The sequence below is a fragment of the Phodopus roborovskii genome, unplaced genomic scaffold (genome assembly GCF_943737965.1).
Source record: "Phodopus roborovskii unplaced genomic scaffold, PHOROB, whole genome shotgun sequence".
Taxonomy (NCBI): Eukaryota; Metazoa; Chordata; class Mammalia; order Rodentia; family Cricetidae; genus Phodopus; species Phodopus roborovskii.
In genome coordinates, this window is record NW_026126433.1 from 28,336,459 (window position 1) to 28,355,155 (window position 18,697).

At 46.1% G+C, this 18,697-nt stretch overlaps 1 protein-coding gene across 1 annotated transcript; it reads right to left on the reverse strand.

Moving 5' to 3' along the window:
- Positions 1-1,035: 1,035 nt before the first annotated feature.
- On the reverse strand, positions 1,036-18,697 carry Tor3a (torsin family 3 member A). The gene is made up of 6 exons (XM_051186037.1): positions 18,325-18,697; positions 17,807-17,923; positions 16,657-16,922; positions 14,631-14,809; positions 2,361-2,485; positions 1,036-1,929 (listed from the first exon to the last, which is right to left on the reverse strand). The coding sequence occupies exons 1-6, from the start codon at positions 18,650-18,652 to the stop codon at positions 1,679-1,681; spliced, it is 1,266 nt and encodes a 421-aa protein (XP_051041994.1). The 5' UTR covers positions 18,653-18,697; the 3' UTR covers positions 1,036-1,678.

The window sequence follows — 18,697 nt, forward strand, 5'->3', positions numbered from 1 at the left end:
TGTATATTGTCATAATTTCTCAGAGCTGCTTTCCTCATAGGTTTTGTCTTAGGAAGTTAAGATTTTTCCATCTTAATCTCTCCACTGACCTGTTCTTCTGGAAGTTTCTGAAGCCCCTCCTCTGCGTTTCTACTTTTATGCCCTTGTGATCATGAGGTATTTCTAGCAATCTAACATGGCCTGTCCTATGGGGGAAAAATTGTGCCTGGCTCTTAGATAGGATGGTATCTCTGTGATTTTCTTGTTGCCATTCACTTGGTTCTTACTATGTGTAGCCCAAGCTGTCTTCCTCCTCTGTCCTCCTTATCATGGGATAATAGGCATCGTAACACCTGGCTTGAATAAGGTATCTAAGTCTTACTGACCATTTCTTGCTTACTAACCTTGTAGTCTTGCTTTTATAAGAAGTATGAATTGTTAGATCTTCATCCCTGATTTGTGACAGCAGAGCTCCTAAACCCTTGAACTTTGTGAGCTGCTTTTGCTGTTCAAGATCCAGCTTTCAAACTATGCTTTTTTCCTGCATTTGAGTACTAAGTACCTAGTATGGCTGGGCTCAGCACTCCCTAACCTAAGCCAGGTGAGTACTCATGTACAACCAGCTGCTAAATGCAGAAACAGTCCATTTACAAGAGCTAAAGGTGAGAGGGCAGAGGAGGGATACACTAAGAGGGGGAAATTACGACAAAGCACAAAGACCTGTATGCTTCAAAAGTGTGAAGGGACTGGATGAAAAAAGGGCAGAACACAGGTGTTATAAAGACAGGTTGTGCACAGTCTGCTGTACCTTGTCAACCTCAAGAACCACAGCTTTCCTTGACAAAACGTGGGTGAAGAACTCATGTCTGTGAGCACTGAATCTTGGGAGTCTCTAAGCTGCTGTAGCTCTGAGCTCAGCTAACATGGTCCCAAAGTGAACCCGAAACTCACTCCCAGGTGAGAAGATGCTGTGCCACCACTGCCAGGGCCAGCACCTGGCTCTACTGGTCCCCATCAGTGTTGAGTACTATCACTAGTAAGAAAGGAGGCCAAGGATGTTAGAAAAATACAAAATTTAATCTACATATATGACAGTTCATAGCGAGGCTCCTAATTAAAAAGTTTTCAGTCTATAGAACAGAATGTGCCTTAGCTACACATCTGTGGGTTTTGTTTGTCAAACTCATCAGGCAGCTCAGGTCTCTTGAGCTTGCTCTCCTGGATTAGCCTGCTTGGTCCTGAGATCACAGGTATGTGCCACACCCCCGTCAAAGCATGTGGTTTTTCCCTTTACCCTAAGTCCCTTTGCCGATCTGCTCACACCCCAAAGCTGACCCCCATCCTCTGGAAAGCTAGCCCACATCTATAGACCTGAATAGAGCACACTGCTGACGAGCCACAGTTGTTCTTTCATGTTCTGTAGCCCAAGAACTCTGTAGCCTCAGGCTCATACTCCAGCCACTTTCTGGGATGAGCTGTGGTCCCAAGAGCCTGTTGGACTTCCCGATGGCTTTCTGACTTTCTGGCCTACATTATAGAATGTCTAGAATGCAGGTCTTCAAGGCATCAAGTGATTTAATAACTGACTCTGTTCAGGCCCACCTTCTGCACACAGCTGGAGCAGTGGTGCTAGAGGCCTGGCAGATCCAGGGCCTCTCTGGTAGAGGAAGACCGTTCCAGGGAGCACAAGGAGACACTTTCAAGGCAGGAAGAGGTTGATTCTCTGGGAAATGGATTTGCAGCCCTGAGATGAGAAACGCCGCTCCTCCTCGGGGACATATGTCATCATCTTGGCAATTTCATCCAGGGCCTCTTCTGTGTATGGGAGTTCCTGGCTCAGGAAGGCGTCTCGGACACACAGCCACACGTGGTAGTACTCCAATGGCAGGAAGGGGACAAAGAAGTCAATAAGGTTTTCCTTCACAAGACGGCTGGAGCCAAAGCCACTGTCTGAAATAAGACCCAAAGTTACACATAGACTGACCTGAGACCATGCTAAAGATTTAAGGTGTCCTCATATTTGAGACCTGGGCAAGATCGGGTCTCCTGTGGAGCTCTAGGAGTACAGTAGGTACCTAGAGCTGGAGTGTGACAGGGCATGACCACCAGGACTGTGGCTTTGGTGCAGGAAACAGGTACCTTTGGCTGGGGCTGACTGTTCTCTCAGGGAGATCTGCTGTCTCTGGGCATCAGAGACCATGTCTGAGCCAATGACCCTCTGAAGGGCATTTTCAGGAAAAGGAGTTTAGGCTTACTTTTCCTTGTGCCACCTGAAATTGACAATTTGCCTGTCCTCTGTCCTCCACTACCTCGAATTTGTTACATAACTAATCACCTCTACAGCTCTTGGCAAGGACTGTGTATCTGAACTGATCACTTACCTGCAGACTGCATGATCTCAGCTTGAAGAGGGGTCTCCAAATGCTGCATCGTAATTTCCTCCCTGGACCATCCAGCCTTCAGCAAACTCAGGACCTTCTCACTGATGATGCTGCCCCCAAGGTTACTAAAGAAACACGTGCCTGTTAACAGTTGGTTTGCACACTCACTCCCATGTGTGCTACCTGATAATAGTTTCTAGAGCATGGGAGCCTGCTCCATGGGGCAGGGCAGAAAGGCACTGCCCTGCTTTGCCCCCATCCTGCCTTCCTTGCCCTTTTTGGTAAACAGTGGTGACACTCGTAGTTCTGTGTGGCCTACAAGTCAGATGTGAAAGATTTTGGAATTATGTGTCACATGAAGGAACACAAGGCTTCCATCAGGACACAGCATCAAACTCAAGAGGGGCACAAGGATACAGCAGAGGACCGTGGGATTCAACGGTCAGAAGGAAAGCATGAAAGCTAGGCCACACAGCTAGAGAGCGGGCGCCATGCAACCCTGAAGGATTTGGTGTTAGTATTCAGGCATCTGTATTGGCCTGTCCTTGGGGTTCTGACAGTATACACCCTCAGCTGCAGCCATTAAGGGCACCATCTGCATATTCCCTATGTTCCTTTCTTTTTTGGTTTTTCAAGACAGGGTTTCTCTGTATTGCTTTGGAGCCTGTCCTGGAACTAGCTCCTTAGACCAAGCTGGACTACAGAAATCACAGATGTGCCTGCCTCTGCCTCCCGACTGCTGGGACTGAAGGAATGCACCACCAATGCCCAGCCCCACTATGTTCCCTTTTAAAAGGGCCCTGCCCTCTTCCCATCCTCCTTTCTCCCTCCCTCAACCCCCTTCCCTTTTTCTTGTCCCCAGAGGCCACCCTCCTCCCACCACCATCTTTCAAGCACTGCAACATTTGGGGCTACAAAAGTAGGGTAGTGGCCCTTTTCACTTTATGTCCTCAGAAACTTGGCCTAGATTATTACAGTGGTTGGGGCTGTAGGGCATGGAGGAAAGGACTGAAGAATTAGTTTAGAAAACCATTAGAAGTCAGGAGATGTCTGCCTAGGTTGCTTGCTGTAGCTTTCCCAGATGTCTGGAGCAAGTGCTTGTTTTGCCCTGCCTGTGTTCTAAGGGTTGAGAATTAGATGGCTGCACACCATGCTAAGACTTGAGTGAGTGACAGGTAAAGATGGAAGAGAAGCCGGGTGGCCACCCCCTGAAGCTGCGAGGAAGTACTAGGGACCTGTAACCAGGCAGTTCCTCTTGTCCCAGGTTGCTCCCCAGCAAGCTCCCACACCAGTTGAGCCCCCACTCTTTCTACTTCATCTTATGGCCACAGAATGAGAAATGTAGTGAAGGAGTAGGGAAAGCAGGTGCAGATTAAATTGAGGGTCCAGCATCTCCATTCCTCCTCACAAGGCTCAGAGTGCCCCTGATGCCTCAGAAAAGTTCACACATAGCTTTTTGCTTAGTTTGCATCTGAGTGTGTCCTGCAGTCCCTAACCAGCCTCCCTAGCTGGGTAGAGAGAGACTGGGCCAGTGTGTCCCTCACAGCCAGAGGGATCCAGTAGAACAGGGGCATTCCCCAGGCCCTGCTCAAGCCCAGCTTCCATGCCTGCGTACACTGCTCAAATCAGTCTTGTGCGGCACAACCCGCCTGGAGGTTTTCTGTCTATGCAACTGCAGAGGCAGGACGGGCACCGCCACCAGAGATTGCCCTGTCTGGGTTTGCCACAGTGGTCCTGTTTCCACCATCTCTGGGGGACAGCAGGCCAGTGAGGTAGGTGACTGCCTCAGCCCCAAGGACATAACACCTTCCTATTTTAGCCCAGATGACTACCCACCTGCTTCCCTGTGGAACCCAGGGCCTCACTCTGCATGCTTTTGGCACATTTATCTGCTCTGTCTGCAGCTGGTATTTTTTCCCCACCACGTTATAGGTTGTACCTCTCACAGGACAAGGCCTAGGAAACCTTCACTGCCCGCCCGCCCGCTCAGCGGGGCTGCACATCACAGTAGACACGCTACCTTCTGGTCAGTAGGAGGCAGGAGTAAATACCTGCTGCCTCCTCCACCCACAGCCCACATCCATATTCTTTCCCAAAGTCCTTTCTGTTTGTACTCTGACAACAGCTCAAAGAGAACAGACATTAGCAACGCTCTTCTGGGTGCACAAGAAGCCAACAGCTCCAGTCTTGCCCTGCGACTCTGGAGCCTGCTGCTGGCAGATGCAGGCAGAAGTCAGTATTATTAGTATTTTGGTAAGCATACAGCAAGTGCTTGAATTTTCCAGCCCAGGTAGGGATGGCATTGGCCCCCTGATTGCTTCAACTGCTACCTCTGAAATCGAGCCATAAATACTATATGCTTCTAAAAACTATTAGCACTACTCCTCAGGACCCAAGCATGGAAGTCTAGGACAGAGCTAAAACATCCTCAGGAGCCTAGTGGGAGCAAAAGTCACGGGAATGGTGAAACTCTAGGTGAGGGTGGAGGGACGCCATCCCCAGGTGCAGGGATTATGTCCAGTTCCACCTGGACTGTGTCGGCGGCAGGTGATTCTACTGACTCATCACAGCTAGTCCACCCCGCCTCAGGCCTGGCTGCCTCCTATCTTACTGTCTGTCTGCTTTTTAAAGATAAAGCTTACTCTTTTGAACAATATTGGCACTATAAAATTGGTTTTGTTTTTTTTTTTTCCATGTTGGGCAAGTAAGGCCTTCTGGGCTTCATCCACTCAGTCTGCCATCAGGTGCCACAAGAGAGGATGAAAATGAAGGGGCAGGGAAGGGCTCAATGGACAAAGTGTTGTTGCCTGTGCATGGACACCTAAGTCAGGTCCCCAGCGGCCCTGTGAAGAGCTGGGCGTGGCTGTGTGCACTTACAGCTTCAGCAGAAAACAAGGTAGATTCAAGGGTGGTGGAGACCAGCCTGGCCTGAGCTACATAATGAGACCCTGTCCAAAAAAAATAGAGACTGATACCCAGTGTCGACCTCCACACAGCCGGAGCACATACTCAACACAAACGCAAGAATCCTTAGCACAAAAGGGAAAGAAATTGAAGCTCATTATAGAAATCAAGTCCAGGGACTCAATTCTCAAACACTTTGATAACAGCAGGAGTCTTGGGGCACCCTCCAGAGGAGCTGGCTGCGGTTCTGCATAGCCAGAGAAGGACTGTGGAAGAATGATGGCCCATGGCCTCTTCTCAGTGCAAGCCTGCAGCTAGGAGACCACTGCCACGTCTGTTTAAGAGCCCTGGAAGGCAAGCTGCTGTTGTGGAATCTCCCAGCCCCCTTCACCCATGTGAACCCGTGTATGTGTATAACTACGTGGCCTCAGTCAGCCCACTAAGGTCAGGTCTATAGGGGAAAGGGCAGGACCAGCTAGCTAGTGACCAAGTGTTTGCTTTGAGATAGGAGGGTCACACTAGGCAAGGAGGGTCACTGGACACACTGGGCAATCTCAGCACCTGGGTTTGCCAAGTCATAGGAGAGTCGGTGCCTTAGGGAACATTGGGCCCGACTCTGAGTCTCTGAATGTGGGGATGTCATAGACAGCTGAGGCCACTGCCTCAGAAGGGGTAAATACTCATCATTCTGCACTCTGGAGACATTACCAAATGCCTCTCTTCTCTTAAAACCACCCTGAGACCCTCAGCCCGATGCCATCCCTGCCTTCCACAGGTCAGCTGGGAGAAAAATCGCTCCTACTCTAAAGCCTAGAAAATGTGAGAGTGGCCTCATGGGCAGGAAGTAGTGGCAGGTTTGCAAGGGGCTTTGGTTACATGGAACAAAAAGCACACCAATTCTGGGGTAGCTGCTGACACTCAGCAGCCTCGAACATTCCACTGCTAATGTGAGACACACACACACAGGGCAGGAATCCTAAGGAATGCTCAAGGTTTTTTTTTTTTTTTTTCTACTTGATCTTAGAACATATGGCTGACTTGACAAGAGTCTGAGAGCTCTGGTTTTCACTAACTCCCTCCCCACCCTGATGCAGGGAGTGTGGCCAGCTCTGCCATCCTCACTCATCCTTGCCTTCCATCCCCCACACACCCCATGACCCAAGGACTGCCCCTCTCCAGGACAGGGCATTAGATCCACAGTGGCAACTCCACCTATGGCCTGATTGGGACCACATTTCCTGTGACTACCTTCCATCATATCCCTCCTCACCACCTTCAGGTAGGGATTCTGATTCATGTCACCAACTCCACCAGTAACTGTTGCTTAAGGAAAAGTCTGAACACCTCCCCAAGGCTCCTGAAGACTAGCTATGAGACTCTTCCTGCTCAACAGACACTCTGACTTAGCTCAGCAGGGACAACTTCTAAGACCCCAGTGGAACCTCAACATTGAACTGCCCAAAACTCAAACCTAAGCATGGCTGGTCAGCCACCTGATAACAGGAAACAGCTCCCAACACCCACCCAACAAAGCAGATACAAGATTTCCACACTCAGAACCACTACCAATGGCTAGGTCCCATGGCAAAGACTCAGGGAAAATGGAAATAAGTCTCCACCAAAAATTAGTACTTCCATAGGAGTGCCTGAGAAAACCAGCTTAGATGACCTATACCACAGTGATTTCAAAATAGCAATAATAAATATGATCAAGAAACTCAAAGTCCTTGAGGTGGCGCACTCCTTTAATCTCAACACTTGACAGGCAGAGGCAGATGGATCTATGAGTTTGAGGCCAGTCAGACCTACAAAGTGAGTTCCATAGAAAGACCTTGTCATATGTAGGCAGAATAGTCTGTCCTGCCAGCCAGCTCCCAAATAAGTCAACAGCGTAGGCTTATTACTAACTAGCTCTTATATCTTAACCCACACTTTTATTTATTTTCAACAAAATCATAGACTTCCCAGGGGCTAGGAAGATGCCCGGTGGTTAAAAACACATACTACACTATCAGAGGACCTGAATTCAATTCCCAAACTCACATCATGTGGCTCACAACTTCCTTCAACTCCAATTCCAGGATGTCTGACATCTCTTGCTTTGGCAGACACTGACCTCACATACATACCTACACATAATTTTAAAAATAATCTTAAGGAAAAAAAAAACCCTAATCTAAGGAAAGAGATGGCTGCTATGTCTAAGAGCCATACAAAACACCCAACAGGACCAGAAAATTAAAACAACATACCAAAATTTATGGTACACAATGAAAGCTAAGAGTTAAGTTTCTAGCACTGTGTGCCTACATAGAAAGAAAAAACTGAGAGCTCAATTTAATAACTTAATGATGAACCTGAAGGCCTTAGAAAAATAAGATCAATAGCATTCAAAAAAAAAAAAAAAAAAGTAGGTGGGATAAGATAAAACCAGAGCTGATACTAACAAAATAGAAATGAAAGCAAGACAAAAATACAAAGAATCAAAGCATGGTTCTCAGAAAAAAATTAACAGATTCACAAACCTTTAGTCAAATTAACCAAAAGAGAGAGGAGGGATCCAAATGAATACAATTAGAGACAAAAAGGGAGGCTGTTGTAGAATATCTGGTGAAGATGTGTTACATTTGTGCTCTGGAACATTTGTTTAATGATGCAAAGATGTGTTACATTCTTTTATGTTGCATTTGTTTAACTCTGTGAAGCTGTTAACTTTGCTACCTGATTGGTCTAATGAAAAGCTGAACAGACAATAGGTAGGCAGAAGGATAGGTGGGGCTGGCAGATGGAGAGAATAAATAGGAGAAATCTGGGAGGAGGGGGGACTCCAGGGGACAACCATCCAGCTACACAGCAAGCGCAAAAAAAAAAAAAAAAAAAGGTATATAGAATAAATAGAGATAAAAGCCCAAAGGCAAAACGTAGGCCAGATAATTGAAATTAAGAAAAGCTGATCAGAGCCAGGAGGTGGTGGTGCACTCCTTTAATCCCAGCACTTGGGAGGCAGAGGCAGGAGGATCTCTGAGTTCAGGGTCAGCCTGGTCAACAGAGTGAGTTCTAGGAAAAGCTCCAAAGCTACACTGAGAAACCCTGTCTGGAGAAAGAAAAACAAATAAAAGATAAAGGTGGTTAAGACAGTAAAAAACAAACAAACAAAAAAGATACAGGTGTTAAGAGAGTAAATATGATTAGGGAGATGGTTTAGGTTATTCTGCCACTTGCTCCAATAGGAGATATAAAAAGGCAAATATAGGCTAAAAGTCACCTTCCCCTTCATTAGATACGGGATTTACAGTGGATAAAAAAATAAAAACAAGAAAAAAAGAACAAGGAAGTTTTATGAATTATAGGGTCCATGAATTCTGCCTGTGGAAAAATGGGCTGATGATCGAAGGAAGCAATTATGTTCTGGGGGGGGGGAGAACAAAGCTGTGAAAGAAAATTAAATGACCCTATTGTGTGTAAAGAAAAATAGATGGTTGGCTGGACCATTTGAATAAAGTTTTGTGGGAATCTGCTGCACGAAGACACAAACCGCTGCCTGCCAGCACCAAAGGAACTGTTACATGTATACGTTACATGGCTTGCTTAAAACTTTGTTGATGGATTACAAAAGAATCACCGCTTTGGGGTGAAGATGTATGGTGGGAAAATTAATACAAAGAAAACTGTGTAACAACTTGTTACCTGTGGTCTTAATGTGACTTCTTGTTATGTAAAGATTTTAATTTGTTTTTGGAAAATATGTAACTTGTAGATATGAGGTAATCTTTTCTTATGTAGAAATTTTTGTATAAAAGGGATAAGAGAAAAATAAGGGATATAAGGAAAGATTGCCAGGTGGTGGTGGCTCACGCCTTTAATCTCAGCACTGTGGGAGACACAGGCAGGTGGATCTTCGTGAGTTCGAGGCCAACCTGGTCCCCAGAGCCAGTGCTAGGACAGGCTGTAAAACTAGACAGAGAATCCCTGTCTGGGGGATAGGGGCAGATGTAGAAGGAAATAACTGGGAAGAAAGAAAAGGAAAGGAAACAACAGGGTAAAAGAACAAAAAAAGAAAACAGAAAAGGAAGGACACCAGCAGAGAGAAAAATAAAATGAATTAAGTTTTGGCCCTCAGGAAAAGTCTCTTGTGTGTTTATGCAGTTCTGTGATGCCATACCTCCTTTCCCGTTTTTTTGTGACTCTACTGAAAACTGGCCTTTCAGCAACACCTAGCATTCAATGAGATGTGAGAAGGATCCACACCACCCAGTGAGATAGACCCACGGCATCCATTGAAATAGACCCATAGTATCCAGTGAGAGAGACTCACAGCATCCAGTGAGATAGAAACAGTAATTAAAAATCTCCCAACTATCAAAGACATGCATGCAGGCAAAACACACATAAAAAATAAAATGAATTTATCTAATAAATTGTAAGAAGCACCTAACTATAAAAGCCCCAGGGCCAGATGGATTCAGTGCAGAATTTTACTCTACTTTCAAAGAACAAACTCCTCAGTCAAATCCCTTTTATGAAGCCAGTTTTATCCTCATACCAACAGCAAAGACCCAACAAAAAAAGAGAAAATTATGGACCAATCTCCCTGACAAAAACAGATGCAGGGATTCTCGATAAAATATTTACAAATTGAATAAAAGGACACATCAAAAAGATTACCCATCATGATCAAGTTACCTTCATTCCAGAGATGCAGGGATTGAGTAACATATGTACATCAATAAAATCCACCACATAAGTAGATGGATCATCTCATTAAACACAGAAAAGATCTTTGACAAAATCCAACATCCATTCATGATTAAAATCCTGGAGAAAATAGGGATACAGGGGACTTAATGTAACAATGCAATGCACAAGAAGCCAGCACCATCCTAAAGAGAGGAAAACTCAAAGCATTTCCACTAAAACCAGGAATGGACAGAATGTCCACTCTGCACCTTCCTGTTTAACATGATGCTAGAGAGTAAGACAAGGGAAGGAGACTAAGGGGACAATGAAAGGATGAAAATAGTCTAACTCACTAATGACCACTAAAAATTAGAAATTTTAAAATATCCACCAGCATGTATTTAAAAATTACCCTAGCTACATGCAAAGCTCAGGAAAAAGAAAACATTTGAAATAGCTTGGTCATGATGACCAGTTTCTGGAAATTATTATTATTCATAACCACCTAGTTTCTGAGGGATGTTATCCACAATAACAGCCTGGGAATTGTTATGGGTCATCCTGTCCACAAAGAAAATTAATAAAAGACAGGACTCATGGCAAGAAGGGAAAACCAGAAGGAACAAGTGCTTCTGCCAATAGATATAGATAACTCCCTGACTGGAGAGTACATTCTCCCTGCCCCCATTATCTTAAGGACAAGGCCACAGAGCCCGCCGGTCCTAGAGAAAGAAAAACCCCCTAAACTTGCAGGCGCTAAACAATCCCGCCTTGTAAAAACTTTGTACTCTTATGAAATCTCTGTAACCTTGGAAACCTTATTAACCATCCGAGTTTTGAACTGTCCTATGACCTTGCTTGCCTTGCTTTTAGTCCTAGTGACAATAACAGGCTAGCTTTGAAACGGGCCTTGTTAGCTTTGATGTAAATCCTATAAAAGCTATCTCAGTTCTGCCCTCAAGGTCCTCAGTCCTCTACCCCTGCATGGCATATGACTGTGGACCCCAGTGCACTTGGAATAAAAATTCCTCATGCTATTTGCATCGAGACCGCTTCTTGTGAGTGATTTGGGTGTCGCCTTTCCTGAGTGGGAGCGTGAAGGTCCACACTCTGCAGGTCTTTCAACACAAGGGAAGAAGCCAGAGCATTTTTATTTGCAGATGATTCAATTTTATACATGGAAGACTATCAGAAAACTACACCTGATACTTTCAGCAAAGTAGCAAAATACAAAACGCTCAAAAATTAGTGGCAAACACACCAAGATAGAGGTCAATGGAATGACCCCATTCACAATAACCTCAAAACTATCTTGGAATAAATCTGAGGAAGTGAAAGACATGTACAATGAAAATTTTAAGGCACTGAAAACAAAACAAAAAAACAAGAAATTGGATATGATACCAGAGGACGAAAAACCTCCCATGGTTTATGGATCAGTAGGATTAATACTGTAAATCCCTATTAAAATTCCAATGCAGTTCACAAAAACTGAAAAAAAAATAATAACCTTAAATTTCATATGGAAACACAAAAACTCAGGATATCCAAGAAATATCCTAAAATCCTAAACAGCAACAACAAAAAAACTTCTGGAGGTACCACCATCCCAGATTTCAAGTTACACTACAGGGTTATGGTTCTAAAAACAGCATAGTACTGACATAAAAACAGACTTTGAACCACATATTAACCTACACACCCACAGTCACATGATTTTTGACAAAGATACCAAAATACACATTGGATAAAAGACAGCATTTTCAAAAAAAAAAAAAAAAAAAGATGCTGGTCAAACTGTAGAATAAAACTTCATTCTTATCTCTCACCCTGCACAAAACTTCAGGTGATTCAAGGACCCCAACATAAGATCTGATATCCTGAATTTGATAGAGAAAATAGAAATACACTTGAACTCATACACACATGGAAGGACTTTCTGAATAGGACCTCAGTAACACAAGCATTGAGATCAACAATCAATAAACAGGACTTAATGAAATTAAAAGGTTTCTACACAGCAAAGGACACCATACTCAAGCAAAGAGGCAGCTTACAAAATGGGGGCGGGATCTTTACCAGATACACATCTGACTGTGGGTTAGAGTCTAAGTATATAAAGAACCTAAAAAAAAAAAAAAATCAAAAATGTGACATGAAACTAACTAGGCTGCCTTAGTTAGTGTTTCTATTACTGTGATAAAACACCATTACCAAAAGCAAACTGTGGAAGAAAGGATTTATTTTGCATACACTTCAGCATTTCATCACTGGAGAAAGTCAGGATAGTAACTCAAACATGGGCAGAAGCTGATGCAGAGGTTATGGAGGAGTTGCTTACTGGCTTGCTCCTTATGGTTGCTTAGCCTGCTTTCTTATAGAACCCAGGACCACCAGCCCAGGGATGGCACCACCCACAATGGGCAGGGCCCTCCCCTATTGATCACTAATTAAGAAAATGCTTTACAACTGGATCTTATGGATAAATTTTCCTCCATTGATTGAGGCTCCCTCCTTTTTGATGACTCTAGCTTGTGTCAAGTTGACATAAAACTGGTCAACACGCTGAGAAACTTTTTTTTTTTAATTTTCAACATCCTTAACTATCAGAGAAATGCAAATTAAAATTACTTTGAGATTTCATCTTACTGTTGTGAAATAATCTTTTTGTACACTGTGAAGATGTGTCTCTGGTAAGGTTTAATAAAGAGCTGAATGGCCAATAGTTAGGATTGATAGGTGGGACTGGGAAGAGAAACAGGTCTGACAGTGAGATGGAGCAAGTCAGATGTACAGTGTGGAGAGGTAAGAAGACATGTAGCAGAACATAGATTAATAAATATAAATGGGTTAGTTTAAGTTATAGGAGCTAGTTGGGAACAAGCCTAACCCAAGGCCAAGCTTCCATAATTAATAAGCAATCTCTGTGTCATTATTTGGGAGCTGGCAGTCCAAAGAAAGTCTGACTACATCTTATCATAGTCAGAATAGCTAAAATTAAAAAATAAACAAAAAACAACCAATGACAAGTGCCAGCATGGATGCATGGAAAGGAAACACTCACTGTTGTTTAGTGTACAAATTGGTGCCGCCACTATGGAAATCAGTGTAGAGACCCCCTCAAAAAACTAAGAGCACCCACACTCCAGCTATACCAATCCTGAGCATAGACCCAAAGGACTGTATTTCCTACTCTAGAGATACATACTCATCCACATTCATTGCAGCTCTGTACACAATAGCTAGGAAATGAAAACCCATGGTCTGTCCACTGATGGATAATGAAGATGAGATATATATATATATATATATATATATATATATATATATACACACAATGGAATATCACTCAACTGTCAAGAAGATGATGAAATTCATAGGTAATTACATGGCGCTAGAACCAATCATTCTGAGGGAACCTAGACCCAGAAAGACAAACACCACGCTTCCTCTCATTTCTGAGTGTTTTAAACTTCCAGATATGTGTGTTTCATTTGGAATTATTCACAGGGCCACAGGGAGAGGTTTTCAAAGGACAGAACCTAGAGCACAATGGTATAAAGGGTGAAAGGGGCATAACGTGACAGGAGGGTTAAATTGGAGTAAGGAAAGGGAGGGTAGAGTAAAGGAGGGGATACAGACAGGGATAAATAACATTAAAGGATGTTGGGGAAAGGCATGGGTGTCTGTAATCCCACTTTCTGGTTGGATCTAAGTCTCACATTACACACTGAACCAATGGCAAGACAAGTCCTTGGCCCCTCCAGAGAACCTCCACTATTAATCTAAATACACATAGTATTAAAGGGCTCCTAATGATGTATCACAAATGAGAAGATTCTATTTGCAGTTAATGATTGACACAGAGACTCACAACTGGCCAAGGTGCCCCGCGTAGGAGTCTGCCCAGCTCTAAATGGAGCATAAATACCTCACCATCTCCCTCAAGGTTCGGATCATATCAGAAGAGGAGATGGGAAGAGTGTGAGAGCCAGGGGTGGTAGATGACAAGGAGACAGAACTCTGGATATAGCAGGGCAGCTGAGCTTAGTAACTCACAGCGGTTAGGACAGCAGATCCGGGCAAGCCAAATCCCAAATCCCATCAAGGAGAGTCAGGCATCAAGTCCCACCCTAGCTAACTAAGGAGCTATTGGCAATTATTAACTACTGGGAGGGAGAGTCTTGTTTTTGCTTCATATAGTCCTTGGTAAGTTGACCCCGTTCCCTGGAAGACCACACATCCAAGAATATTTGAGATTCACAAATTGGTCTTTTGGTTTTTTGTTTGTTTGTTAGTTTTAAAGGGACACCAAATTGGAAGGGTAGGAAGGTGAGGAATGGATCCAGTGATTGGGGTGTGTGTGTGTGTGTGTGTGTGTGTGTGTGTCTGGGGTTGGGGGTGTGTGTGTGGGGGGGGTGAATATGATCAGAACACGTTGTACGGAAAAACCTAAAAACAAAAACAAACAAAAACCAGATGCTTCCGAAGCTCTTTGCACAGGCCTCTCTGAGGTGGCTTTTCTAGCCCATGCCATAGTTCCTAGGAGTGATGCAGGAGAATGTTGGGGGAGGCGGGTGGGCAGGGAGGCCTCAGGGTCCCTTGCCTCCTTCCAAGCTATGGGGCTTTGGCTTCAGGAAGGCCTCCCACCAGTCAGTGCCCACTCCGGACCTCCTGCTCAGACCTCACCTGAGAAAGAGGAAGAAGGGTCTCGGCGGCTCCACGCCCTGGGCCTTGGGGACCCTGGGTTCCAGGTGCGGTCCCAGCAGCTCCAGCAGCCCTGGGTGCAGCTTCTCCGCTTCGTCAAAGATGAACATGCTCTGGTGGCAACGCAGCCGCGTCTCCTGCATCTGCCACCGCAACTCTTCCTGTACAGGACACGGGGAGCTGCAGCCTTAGAGGTGGGTGGGCTCCTGCTTTATCAGCGCAGGTGCAGTGGAGCACCAAAGCTGGGCTCCACCCACCACAACTACCAAGCCAAGGCTTGGCTTCGGTCCCACCTTCCCAGGTGACTCTCCTATACCTGAGTTGAGCATCCCCACCTGGGAGTTCGTGAGAGAAGCCCCTTGGCCCAGAGAAGAAGCACGAGCCTTCTCCGGGACTAAATAAGTTCCACCCTGGAGCTAAGGGTCAATCCACCCTCCCCAGGAGCAGAGACTAGGGCTCAATAACCCGGAGAGGGGAGAAAGCTCAAGGGCCCAGGGCTGCCAGCCACACTACACTCCCTTGGCCTCTCAGAAGCAGAACTCCCACTGGTACCCACACTCTCTCGAGAGCCAGCCTGTTATGTCTGGTGCACGGGCAATGTGTAACTTGAGGGTTAGTAACCACAGGGGCGCCCCACCCCAAGACAGTACACCCTTCTCCAAACAGAAGCTTTGTGATTCTTTCAGAGCTGGGCACAGCTGCTTCTCAGGGCAAATCTGTACTACCTATCCATCTCAGCCTCCTCATCCCTTTGACACCCAAGTATGTGTGTACTGTTTCCCAGTGGGGAAGCTGACATCCTCAAGCAGTATTGTCACAGTCAATGCCAGAGAATTCCTCCTGGGAAATGCAGCTGTCCACTGCCTGACACATCTCGAGTCTCAGGACACCCTGCCCTTGCCCTCAAAGGCCATACTGAAACTACCAGGTGACTCAGGCAAGCTCTGTTCTCAAGGCGGACATAATCTTCCCAGTTTACACACTAAGTATAACAGTTGAGAGCCAACATGGGTGCGGTCATGGCTGTTTGCTCATGTTCAGGCTTTTTGCTACATGTGTAATGAGAAAAACAAACAAAACCCCCCAAATAGCAAAACAGTAAAGGAACATTTTGTCCATCAGCTTGCTGGCATATAACAAAATGCTATGGGAAGAATTGAGGAGGAGTCATGTATGATTGTGAACAAGCCATTTGAAACAAGCCTTTTTGCCTGCAGTTTTTGGCCAAGCAGTTCCCTAGGCTGGTGTCACTGTTAACTCAGTCCAGGCAATCACCTGTGAAGCTCAGCCACACATTCATGACCCAGTTTAAGTCTCGGGGAAGTGAAACAAGCCAGCCAAACATGCCCCTTTCTAATGAAACTGCAGTGGTGTGAACCAGCTAGGAAGAGGTCTGATAGCAGCAGGAGTCCAGAATGTGCGTACATGCATGAGTGAGGAGTGTGTAGTGTGTGTGTGCACGTGCAACCATGGGAAGTTCACAATGCTAACTGTAGTAAGCTAAGGAGGCTGGCATTTGGGGAGGGGATAGTAAAATTTATGATTTTTTTTCTATTCCACATTTCCTTAGATATATTGCTCCTTTTTGGGGGTTGGGGGGTGGCAGGATACCGTTTTGCAGCCCAGGCAGCTCTTAAATTCAAGATCTCCCTGCCTCAGCCAACAAGTGCCAGGCATATGCCACTGCACCTAGATATATTTCACTACTTTTAACACACACACACACACAGATCACAAAAAGACAAAACAAAGCAAAACCTTGTGATTCTGTTGGCGCTGTGTCTGGCTCCAGTATGCACCCATCATGGAAAGTTCCAGAGTGTTCTGAAAGCATGAGTTTTCTCTCCTGAAGCTCTAGGCTGCTTCTGTGAGAGGGCAGTGAGTGGCTGCCCATCCTGTACTAGCCTGCTCTGGGACCTACCTACCTCCTTGTGGTGTTAATATTTCCACATAGCAGAGAGGCCTTCCCCCAGCCAGGCCAGAGAAGCTCCCAGTACTGCAGCCTCACCTTGTACATGTCCACATGCTTGCTGTGGGGGAAATGGAATGTGGAGATAAACATCTTGACACAGTCACTCCTCATCCCATCCCGATACAGGTTCGCTGCCAGCATCCGTGCCACGAAATTCTTGCCTGTGCCGGACCAGCCATGGAATGACAGAGCCAAGGCCTTATGAACTTCGGGTGTCTCTAAGTAGCCCCTCACTGCTCTTAGAACCAGCTTGCTAGCCAGATGCTGGCCATGAAGTCGCAAACGTAGGTCTGATTCTAAGCCTGGAAGGAGGAAAGAGGCCATGGTGAGAGGCACAGGGGCATTTCTGTCATCTGATCCCTGTGACCTCAGAACAGAGAAGCAAGAAGGCAGATTTCACAGCAGATGGTAGTCAAAGGCCATTTTCTGAAGAATTTGAGAAATCAAGATTGAACTCTGAAGAATAGAATTACCCTTTCTGGATCCACCACAATGGGTGGACAGGCCCCACATCTCAATGTGCTCCCATCCCTACTTCAAGAGTTCATGCTCTGTCTGTCATCCCATCCCAATCCTACACAACATACTGGAGAGCAATTTCCCAAAGTGTTGTCAATTGGGAGGCCAGCCTGTTCTACAGAGCAGTGAGTGCCAGGATAGACTCCAAAGCTACACAGAAAAACCCTGTCTTGAAAAATCAAGAGATAAGCCGGGTGGTGGTGGCCCACGATTTAATCCCAGCACTCTGGAGGCAGAGGCAGGCGGATCTCTGTGAGTTTGAGACCAGCCTGGTCTACAAGAGCTAGTTCCAGGACAGCTTTCAAAACTACAGAGAAACCCTGTCTCGAAAAAACCAAAAAGAAAAAAGAAAAACCAAGAGATAGAATTGGAAGAACATTCAGTAAATACAGAATCTGCCCATTTTAATATTCAAAGTTTTTTTTTAAATACCCCCATTAAAAGAAGGGAATAGAAGGCCAAAGACACAGAGTAATTACTCTTCAATTTCCGATCTGAAACATCAAAGTCTTGTTAGAAGAGATCCCCAAATAACCGCAGACCTAACTTTTCTCTTATTGGAGAAGGGGAATGTTGAGGGGTTAAGTTTGTCACTAGTCGCTTCTCTACAGTCACCAACACCCCTCCCCACAGATCCCCCAACCCTGGAAATCATGGCAGCTCCAACCTGTAAAGTTGTTGGTGATCCTGCAGTCCCCGCCACTGTTGCAGCAGTCCTGGAAGCGGCAGAACCATTTGGTGAAGCTATCCAGGGCCCGCCGGCCCCACAGAGGAAGGCTCCAGTCTGGAAAGGAGATGCTATGAGATGGCAAGACAGTGATGAGAGGGACAACCCTGAGGTTTCTCAGTGACAGCGCCCAAACCAGAGTTTGGGTCCCAACTCCCAACCAGGCTCCCACATGAGCTCCAGTGTTGCCTCTACAAGAGGTGAATGTATCTGAGGTTGGAGATAATCACCGGTTCTGTTCACAAAGGACTTTCTCTAAACTAGTAAGTCGGGTAAGAATGGGGAAATGTGAGTGTCTAGAGGAATCAGGGCAGGTGAGGCGCGCCAGGCAGCCAGACCTCTTGCTGTTCCCAGGGGCTGCACCAGAGGTACAGTGACCAGGACACTGCTCCCACAGGTGCGCGACGCTGGTGAGGCTGGCAGGTGAGAGAGGCATCGGCGGTGGGGACTGCTCTTACCCAGAGGCGGCGTGGGGGCCTCCTGGTCCTCACAGTGATCGGGCCACACAGTGCAACTGAAGGACGCCCAGTACCGTCTGGAGAGGGACCCGACCGTCTTCAGCTGCTCTTGCAGGCGTTGGACGCCCGGCCAAGGGGACTGCTCTTCCGCCTCCTGCCGCGGGCTTGTGGCGCCACGGTGGCTCTGCGTGCCCGGGAGGCGCAGTGGCAGCAGCAGCAGCAACCAGAGCGTTCCATGAAGCATGACCGGCCCGTGCTCTTCCGCCTCTAAGAGTCCGGGACCCACCGCCACCCGCGAACGGGCGCCGCCCAGGATTGGCCTCGCCATGGTGACTGGCCCGCCTTCTGTGGAGGTTGAGCCAGCTGCTGTTCT